Source organism: Callorhinchus milii, unplaced genomic scaffold (genome assembly GCF_018977255.1).
Source record: "Callorhinchus milii isolate IMCB2004 unplaced genomic scaffold, IMCB_Cmil_1.0 Scaffold23, whole genome shotgun sequence".
NCBI classification, from domain to species: Eukaryota; Metazoa; Chordata; class Chondrichthyes; order Chimaeriformes; family Callorhinchidae; genus Callorhinchus; species Callorhinchus milii.
Genome location: NW_024704764.1, coordinates 10,302,694 through 10,311,865, shown reverse-complemented (window position 1 = coordinate 10,311,865; position 9,172 = coordinate 10,302,694). Strand labels below are relative to the sequence as shown.

At 45.5% G+C, this 9,172-nt stretch overlaps 2 protein-coding genes across 3 annotated transcripts; both read left to right on the top strand.

Annotated features, from left to right (window-relative positions):
- Positions 1-228: 228 nt before the first annotated feature.
- gh1 (growth hormone 1) lies at positions 229-2,330 on the top strand. Its single transcript, XM_007907353.2, has 4 exons — positions 229-419; positions 522-638; positions 1,014-1,154; positions 1,805-2,330. The coding sequence occupies exons 1-4, from the start codon at positions 300-302 to the stop codon at positions 2,006-2,008; spliced, it is 582 nt and encodes a 193-aa protein (XP_007905544.1). The 5' UTR covers positions 229-299; the 3' UTR covers positions 2,009-2,330.
- A 1,820-nt stretch (positions 2,331-4,150) lies between these two features.
- On the top strand, positions 4,151-8,812 carry rdm1 (RAD52 motif containing 1). Of its 2 annotated transcripts, none has more exons than XM_007907355.2 (7): positions 4,151-4,349; positions 4,500-4,679; positions 5,708-5,839; positions 6,216-6,384; positions 6,855-6,953; positions 7,623-7,708; positions 8,281-8,812. In XM_007907355.2, the coding sequence occupies exons 1-7, from the start codon at positions 4,242-4,244 to the stop codon at positions 8,287-8,289; spliced, it is 783 nt and encodes a 260-aa protein (XP_007905546.1). In that variant the 5' UTR covers positions 4,151-4,241; the 3' UTR covers positions 8,290-8,812. The 2 variants fall into 2 exon arrangements, with proteins under 2 accessions (XP_007905546.1, XP_007905545.1); XM_007907354.2 differs by having other exon boundaries at positions 7,985-8,812.
- Positions 8,813-9,172: the final 360 nt, after the last annotated feature.

Sequence of the window (9,172 nt, the reverse complement as noted above, 5' to 3'; positions counted from 1 at the left end):
CTACAATATGGGTCCCCAGAGGAGCTTTTCTCCTGATCCAATAATTTCCGTGTGAAGAATGGATGTGGCCAACACTACTGGAAGCGCTCTTTCTTGTGACCCTAAACCTCAAGTGTCTGATTGGTCCTAACCTGAGTCTAGGCATCATTATTATCAATTTTGTTCTTCTCATCTTCCCTTGCCCCAGCTCTAACTCTGACCTCTTCCCACCGTGGTTTGGCTGTGGTTTTCTGACAGCTGTTTTCTCTCCCTCAGGATTGTCGCTGTGTTCTGTGGCTCTGGCTCTGGTGTTGCTCTCCATGCAGTGTCGCCGAGGTTTGGAAGCCTTCCCTCTGCTGCCTTTGTCCGACCTCTTGTCCAACGCTGTTCACAGAGCCCAGTACATGCATTTGGTGGCCGCAGAGACGTACACAGAATTTGTAAGAGAATAATAACGAGCTAAATTAAGAAATTATTTTTTTTAAAAGCAGTAGAAAAATCCCGAACTCCAACTTACCCCCAATGTGTTTCTCTTCCAACAGGAAAGACAATATGTCCCGGAAGAGAAGCGTAACTATCACAAGAGCGCGGCTTCTGTATCTTGTCAGTCTGAGAGCCTCCCTGCGCCCACCGACAAGGGGGATGCCCAGCAGCGATCGGTAACAGGACCCTTACCCACTGCAATAAGCTCAAATTCTCTGTCTGTCTGTCTGTCTGTCTGTCACCGAGACAACCACGGAAACTGTACCTAATGTAAACTATTGGCTGCTCAACTTCTCATCGCAACGTTGTCAGGTGTCGTCCAGTTAGATCCAATCTTCGCATTAATTTGAAGTAATGCTCAATTTCATACGATCCCAACGGTAAAATCTTAACGGTAAACTCCCAATGTATACAGTGGCAGGTCCCACAGTTAGCCGAGGCAAAGATTCAGTCAAAGAGCTATGACTAGATGTCTGCCTACTCTTTACTTCCAGATAACAGTGTTTTTTACAGTAAAAAATTGCAACGCTTCTAACTTTCTCTCTCTACAGGATACAGAGCTTCTTGCGTACTCACTGCTGCTTATTCAGTCCTGGGTCAACTCGGTTCAGACGAGCAGAGTGTTCAGCACCGCGGACAGAGTCTATGATAAAATGCGGGATCTGGAGGAAGGCATCTATGCTCTGACGAAGGTATGTATGGCCACTGAGGTGCAAGACATGACCCACTGTAGATCCTTTCGTCACTGGTTTAAATTGAAAACTAATTGTGTTTACAATCGTTTGGTATAATTTTTATAATGTGAAAGATTAGAATGTCCAGCCTTCAACATCAATGTCAGTGGCTTCCACGGCAAGTATAGAAAACAACAGGGGTGTAACATTAACAACCCTCCTTCTGTAAGACTGAGATTGAAAACTACTTGCCCATATATTGCCAATTTAAGCCTTCAAAAACAGAAGGGAACATTTTCCATGCTTTTAAAGTTCTGGCAAAAATAGGTAACGGAAAGAGAAAGGGTGCAGGTGCCCACAACACCCTGTGGACATTACAATTTACAACAACAACTTGCATTTATATCGTGCCCCTCATACGGAGTAGGGTCCCAGAGCGCTTGACAGTGGCAGAGCATGATGCCAAGTTGGGGGGAGGTGACCCATAGGCAGGTCGAAGAGGAAGGTCTTCAGGCATGAAGTGAAGATGGAGTAGGAAGGGGCAAGGCTGGGGGATAGAGGAATAGTGTTCCAGAGTGTGGGGCATAGTGGTTGAAATTTAACATTTCTCTGAGAAATATTCACCAAGTGGAACTGCCGGCAAACTTAATTTATTCCATTTCTCCCAGGTCTTGGAAGATGGAGGTTCTTTTCAAGCTTTTGCCTCGCTGAAATTCTCCTATGACCGGTTCGAAGGAAACCTAAGAAGCAATGAAGCTTTGATGAAAAACTATGGGCTTCTGGCTTGTTTTAAGAAGGATATGCACAAAGTTGAAACCTACCTGAAAGTTATGAATTGCAAACGTTTTGCAGAGAGTAACTGTACTGTGTAGTGTAATGTAATAGACAAAAGAGTGAGGAAAACTGGATAAAAACACTCAAATGTTACATAGAAGCTCTCAAAATTCATTCCTTTTCCTCAACAGATCCAACACCAGTATGATATTTTAGATATCTCTAGAGTTATATGAACTGTTAAGTTTTTTAAAAAAAGTTTAACAGGAATTAGTTGTACAAAATACATAATTGTGAAAAAATCGGATTTCACAATTACGTGTGTATATTTCTCTTATTGGGAACTGATAAAAGAATTAATATTTACTATTTGTAAATATTATCTTTCATTATTCAATAAAGGAATCTGTAGAATTACCAGCAATCCTGCGAGTGTGGTTTTCTTTTAAGTGCAACAACAACAACAACAACAAGATTGCATTTATAGAGCGCCTTTCACGTCGGGAGGATGTCCCGAGGCGCTGGACAGTTGGGTCAGGACCCGAGCAGTGGGGAAATGGTCAGGGTGAGGGGAGGGAAGGGAGGGAGCGAGGAGGGGGGAATGGTCAGGATGAGGGGAGGGGAGGGAGGGAGCGAGGAGGGGGGGAATGGTCAGGGTGAGGGGAGGAAAGGGAGGGAGCGAGGAGGGGGGAATGGTCAGAGTGAGGGGAGGGGAGAGAGGGAGCGAGGAGGAGGGAATGGTCAGGGTGAGGGAGGAAAGGGAGTGAGTGAGGAAGGGGGGAATGGTCAGGGTGAGGGGAGGGAGGGAGGAGGGGGGAATGGACAGGGTGAGGGGAGGGAGGGAGCGAGGAGGGGGGAATGGTCAGGGTGAGGGGAGGGGAGGGAGGGGGCGAGGAGGGGGGAAATGGTCAGGGTGAGGGGAGGGAAGGGAGGGAGCGAGGAGGGGGGAGATGGTCAGGGTGAGGGGAGGGAGGGAGGAGGGGGGAATGGACAGGGTGAGGGGAGGGAGGGAGCGAGGAGGGGGGAATGGTCAGGGTGAGGGGAGGGAGGGAGCGAGGAGGGGGGAATGGTGAGGGAGGGGAGGGAGGGAGGAGGGGGGAATGGACAGGGTGAGGGGAGGGAGGGAGGGAGGAGGGGGGAATGGTCAGGGTGAGGGGAGGGAGGGAGGGAGGGAGGAGGGGGGGAGAGTTGAGAGGGGACCTGAAGTGCAGAAGTAACTAAAGCTTTTCTCGTGACGGATCATTTACAAAATAATCCCTTCAAAAAGATAATGATTTTGTTCACTCGATTCACCACTGTTTGTGGGGCATCGCTGTGGGCAATTGGTCTGTGTTACCCTCACACTGTGCCGGTGCCTCTGTGCCGGTGGCGGCGGCTCTGTGTCGGTGCCTCTGTGTCGGTGGCGGCGGCTCTGTGTCGGTGGCGGCGGCTCTGTGTCGGTGTCTCTGTGCCGGTGGCGGCTCTGTGCCGGTGGCGGCTCTGTGTCGGTGGCTCTGTGTCGGTGCCTCTGTGTCGGTGTCGGCGGCTCTGTGTCGGTGGCGGCGGCTCTGTGTCGGTGGCTCTGTGTCGGTGGCGGCGCTGTGCTGAGGGCGGAGTCGGGGGCGGGGCTTCCGAGCTGCCGCCGCGTCATCACAGCGCAGCTTCCGCGACGCAGAGAGACACAGTCACACACACACACACACAGAGTGACACAGAGAGAGACACACACCCACACAGTGATACACACACACAGAGTGACGTAGAGAGAGGCACACACACAGAAACAGAGAGTGACACAGACATACACAGAGACACATACACACAGAGAGACACAAAGAGTGACAGAGAGAGAGAGACACACACAGAGACACACACAAGAGACACAGAGAGTGACACAGAGAGATACACACACACAAACAGAAACACACCCATACACACAGAGACACAGAACAGAGAGTGGCAGAGAAAGACACAGAAGCAGAGAGAGAGACACAGACCGAGAGAGACACAGACACACACACACACACACACACACACAGACAGACACAGAGTGACACCGAGACAGCGACACACAGAGAGACATAGACACAGAAACAGAGACACACACAGAGAGACAGACACACACACACACACACACACACATAGGAACACACAGAGACGCACACACACACAGAAACACACACACAGAGACAGAAGCAGAGAGGGAGACACATACAGAGAGAGACACAGAGAGAGAGAGAGAGAGAGAGAGAGAGACACACACACAGAGTAACACACAGACAGAGGGAGTGAAAGAGATAACGGTTTGGAGAAGCACTGTGACTGTGACTGGGCTTTACCTGGTGTCACACAATGAGTCTCCCTGACACGGAGGTCCTGGATTTCAAGACGCCTATGGAAAATCACAAAACCCTGTTCATCTGGAACATTCTTCCCAACCGATCCGAAGAGGCTGTGTATGTAAGTATGGCGAGAGCCTGGGCAACCGCAACAACAAATTACATTGGTATATAACGCCTTTCACGCCGTGAGGACGTTCCAAGACGCTGAGCAAGTATTCTCTGCCTGGGACGGGAAGTTATTTTCCTGCTACACTCCTTATTTCCACAGGATCTTGTGTTCAAGGCGTTCTCCGCACTGGGGTTGTTGTACCTGGTGCGAGTCTTCAGGAATGCTGCCGGCTGTCAGCCAGGTTTCTATGCTGTTGTCAAGTTTTACTCGGGCTCGGATGCCACCAGGGCCCGGGATGCCACCCATGGACGATGCTTGTTCCAAGAAGTGCCTTTGAAGGTGAGAAAGAAAAAAATGGACTTGAAGGTTTCATACTGCCCATGAAGTCAAAATATCAAAGCATTTCACAGTCGTGTTGTGTCAAGTGTACTGAATGAAATGTTTGAAGTAAATAATAATAATAATAATCCTTGCATTTGATATAGCGCTTTTCACATCGGAGGACGTCCCAAAGCGCTTCACAGAACACACTGTAAAGTGAATTGACTGTATATTTGTGGGCGAACGCGGCAGCCAATTGCGCACAGCAATGTCCCACAAACAGTCGTAGATTGAAAATGACCAATTTATTATTGGTTTTGGTTTTGGAGGGATTATTATTTGTGACTGGGTTTAGTGCATAGCAGAATTATACACAGATCCATGAAGTGACTGAGACACTGATCTGGAGGATTTTTGACCAGGACACAGGAGAAACTCAGAATTGCAGGATCATTAAAGTCTGCTTGAAGATAATTCTTGATATCAATATTTTAGGATGTGTCATGACAGTAGAACAAGAGGACACGGGCTTAGAGTCCTAAAGGGTAATTTCTGGACAGAGACTAGGATTTTTTTCTTTAGTCAGAGTAATTATCGATTGGAACAGGTGGTAAGGACCAGTGATGGGCACGCAGTAGGGTGGGTATTCTGGAGAGATGAGGCCAAAGGGCCTTTAGCATCCAGACCAATATGGTGATCTCATGACCTCTTGATTTCGTGAATACTGCTGCCCATCAAAATGTATTTGAGAAGTGGAAGAGCCTCTTCTCCTCAGGAATCCTGAAATAGCTGAAATCCACCCCATTTACAGGCCCCAGCTGAGAGTAAGGTTTGAACTAACTCCTGGTATTATTGTATTGAGTCACTCCTGGCAATGTGCTTATTGCTTCCTGCAACTCCCAGTTCCTTTACATAGGAATCTGTGAATGATTGAAATGACAGTGTTGTGTTTTTAACAATTTCATATCCAAGTGTAATGCTTCTTGGCAAAGCTGAACATAATGCAATTCGGTTTTAGTTTGTGACTTTGTTTATTTCTTTCACAGGTTCGCATATGCACAAAGCAGCACAGAGGGCCCAGCTTTCAAGGACAGAAACTCACTCTGAACAGCAGCAAGTGTCAGGAAGTCGCTAATTATTATCTGGGCTTCAACGGATGGTCCAGTCACATCATTACTGTAAGCAAAGATGGGTATCACAGGGAGAGAATTCATAACAGGACAAGTTTGCACATGGCTAGCTCGTGTGCGGTCAGAAACCCTTTTTGTGAATGGACAGGAATCCATCCCAGATATCTGCTCTCTGAGCAGTTCCAGGCACTGGAAGCCTGAACTTCCTCCTGGGCTTAGCCTAAGCCATTGTCTTCAAAACTAAAATCACACGGAATTTTGGGAAAACTGTTTCTGAATTTGGAAGATTTTTTTTCCCTAAAATTTTGCATGACTAACTTTTAAGTCAGTGGACTGCAGAATCTGGGGTGTCTGGTGCAGTTAATTTTGTGACTTTGATTTTTTATTGATGGGTTTTATCTCAGGGTTTGTTTTTAATGTGCAGCTCCAGAATATTTCTGACATGGAAGATTTCGATGACGATGCCCAGCAAATGACAACAGCACAGACAAAGTGTATTAAATACCTCTGCGTTATGGAAATACAATTCACAAAACACATGATGTGCTGTCGAGGTGTTGGATTGTCTGAGGAACTTGTGCAAGATGGAACCGGTGAGACCCATAATCATAGAAATTACAGCACAGAAGGAGGCCTTTCTTTCATTTGATACAGCACTTATAATAATCAAAGTGCTTCACTAGAAATTCCTGTTAAGTGTAGTGATTGTGCATTTGTAAGGAAACAAAGCATCCAATCCCAAGGTTCCCCCAAACGCACAAACACATCCATGATGGAAATGTCCAATTTATCTGGAAGATTGCTAGCCAGGACACCAGGCAAAATTTCCTTCTCTCTTTGAATATTTATCACATTCCCTTTTTTGGAGTGGGTGTAATTCTCCTGAATGTCCCCAGTCTATGGAGGGGGAAGAAAACTAGTCTGGATTTGCTTTGCTGATTGCTACCAAGCGATGTGCTGGAGAATGAACAAGTATCTTGGCCGAGTGTCCATTCTGCATGCCTCATCTCAATGCCAATCCCAGGTAACGCTTACTGAAGATGTGTTTTTTGTTTTTATTTAGATCCACTGAATTACGTGCTGAAAGTGGGACGAGCTCAGAAATCTGCTACACAGAAAGCTATGTCAGATGCATTCCAGAAGATACTCCTGGTAGTTCTTGGTAAGGTTGTGGTTTATCAGATTATTGAGTGCAGGAAATGCAACAGGCTTTTTTTTCTGTAACAAATTGACATGCTCCCAAACAAAGGCACTGGAATTAGGTAAGAGCTAGAGTTGGTGGTTTAGTTCCTTTTACAAATGCCCAAGACACACCGCAGCTCAACTCCTGAGCATCATGTTGACATGCTAAATTTTCCTCGTGTCCAGAGATGGCTGAGATGTCACCTTTGTGAAAGGTGTGTCTTTATGTTTCATGTTCAGGAGTGATTTCTGTTTTACAACTGGACCTTTTCAGAGTGAACCGTGTTAGAAGGGAAATAGAGTCACCTGTAGGCCAGACTGGATAAGGATGGCAGATCTTCCTTCCCTGAAGACCATGAACTAGTTGGAGCACTAGCTCCAATATCAAATGTTCTAAATACACAATATGATGGGATCTGAACCTGTGGCCTTTTGGTTGCTGGTCCACTACTGTTATTATACTACTACACGACCTGTTCCCCATATATTTTTAATTCACGTGCAACTGAGAGGCTTTGCTCAATTGTTCAGTGAGTTGAAACAACATATCCTGCTCCCTACACATCTGCAGTAGATGCACTGATTTGATTACATTCTGAAGATAGTTCACGAATCATTGAGCAGGAGCTGGTGTGCTCTCTATTTGCAGGCAATGGGAAGGTGTTTGTGCAACGGAGTTCGGAACTGGAGGAACTGGACAGCATCATAGAGGAGGAGCTTCACACCCAGTTGCAGGTACAGTCATTGCTATACAGGGCAACAAGTATAACATTGACAGAAGTCCATTTCCTGGAATGTTCTGCAAAGGTACTTTGGGCTAGTTGGGCTGGACGAATTGATTGCAAATGGTTGAATTGATTTAAAAAAAAGTCAGTTTTGATTAGCTCTGTATCCTTGAAAAGCGAGTTGGGTTTGAATTGTTGTGCAGAATTACCCTGGTTACCGTTTGTCATGTCCACCAGTTCACTGAAATAGTTTTCGATAAAGCTTCAGATTCCTCTTTCTTTCCAGGTGAACAGTGTGTCATTGAGTCAGTCCGAGTGCGAAAATCTATCTGATTTCAGTTTTGACACTGGAACTATGGAAGGAATTGAAAAATAAAGAAACAAAACTGGATTTTACATTTTTACATTGGAACCAACAACCTGCCATTTACAATTCCATAACTACGTATCAATCATCTTAAATAGATGTTATTTTATGAAAGCACCACCATAAATGAGCATTTATTTTAAATCTATATTTCACCTGTTAAAATGCCATCACCACTTTGCTCAGACCTGCCATCCCACATTTCCTTTCCTCAGATGCAATAAAGACATGAATTATGGGGAAGATTATTGGTTTGGGGCATTTGTGGATCAGCTGGTGGCTGGTCTGAAGCATGAGTTCTGTTCTGTGTTTCTGAAGATGCTTGAAGATGACAACAGGAGAAGGGCAACTCATGAGCAGGCCTGGAGAGGAAACACAAAATGCCAAGTGTTCATCAGCCTCAGATTGGCAGTAGAGCCTAATTTGCAAAATTCACTGAAAGATTTTAAATCACAGATACCTGTCTGTCTTGCTAGAGCTCTGCTCATACATCAATCTAAATTTCAACTGGATTGCAGCCAAAGGAAGTGATGAGATTAGTGTCTGAGTTCATTTTGAAAGACCTCCAGGTACTTCAGGATCTACAAGTTCTACATCCTTTGCAGATTTGAATTGATATTCCACTACAGATAAAGTGCATTTATTTTCATTTCAAAATAGAGTTGTTTAAGTAGACATACCCGTTCCTCCCAGATGTATTTTTACTTTGTAATATAATTTTTGATAAACGTATAGTCTGGAAAATAATTTTTGCTTCTCCCAGTAATCTTGACAAAAAAAATGAAGTTATCCTTTCGCACGTATTTGTATTAATCCTAGTTCTGATGCGCTGAGACCTGGCATCGATTTCACTCTGGTACTATCCAGAGCTTCAAAAGCTGAGGGGAGGGGAGGTGGGGTGGGGGGGATTGAGTTGAAGAATGGTTTGGGAGTTTGGAATTTTTATTCCAATGTTTATAAAGCGAAGGCGTGGATTGAAAAGTGTGCGCTTCGCTCCAGTCTGGGTCTGCCCACGACACCGCCAGCACACACTCAGCGCCCATCCCAGCACTGAGATTAGAAAGTGTTTTGATCTTTCATTTAATTGTTAATTTTAAAGTGTTAAGT

What these genes read in the sequence shown, in the direction of transcription:
- rdm1 (XM_007907354.2), top strand. Translation starts at nt 4,242, where the DNA reads ATGAGTCTCCCTGACACGGAGGTCCTGGATTTCAAGACGCCTATGGAA. An exon ending in ACTTGTGCAAGATGGAACCG is followed by an intron (nt 6,385 to 6,854) that starts GTGAGACCCATA and finishes GTTTTTATTTAG; the next exon opens with ATCCACTGAATTACGTGCTG. An exon ending in GATACTCCTGGTAGTTCTTG is followed by an intron (nt 6,954 to 7,622) that starts GTAAGGTTGTGG and finishes CTCTATTTGCAG; the next exon opens with GCAATGGGAAGGTGTTTGTG.
- gh1 (XM_007907353.2), top strand. Translation starts at nt 300, where the DNA reads ATGCAGTGTCGCCGAGGTTTGGAAGCCTTCCCTCTGCTGCCTTTGTCC. An exon ending in CAGAGACGTACACAGAATTT is followed by an intron (nt 420 to 521) that starts GTAAGAGAATAA and finishes CTCTTCCAACAG; the next exon opens with GAAAGACAATATGTCCCGGA. An exon ending in GCATCTATGCTCTGACGAAG is followed by an intron (nt 1,155 to 1,804) that starts GTATGTATGGCC and finishes CATTTCTCCCAG; the next exon opens with GTCTTGGAAGATGGAGGTTC.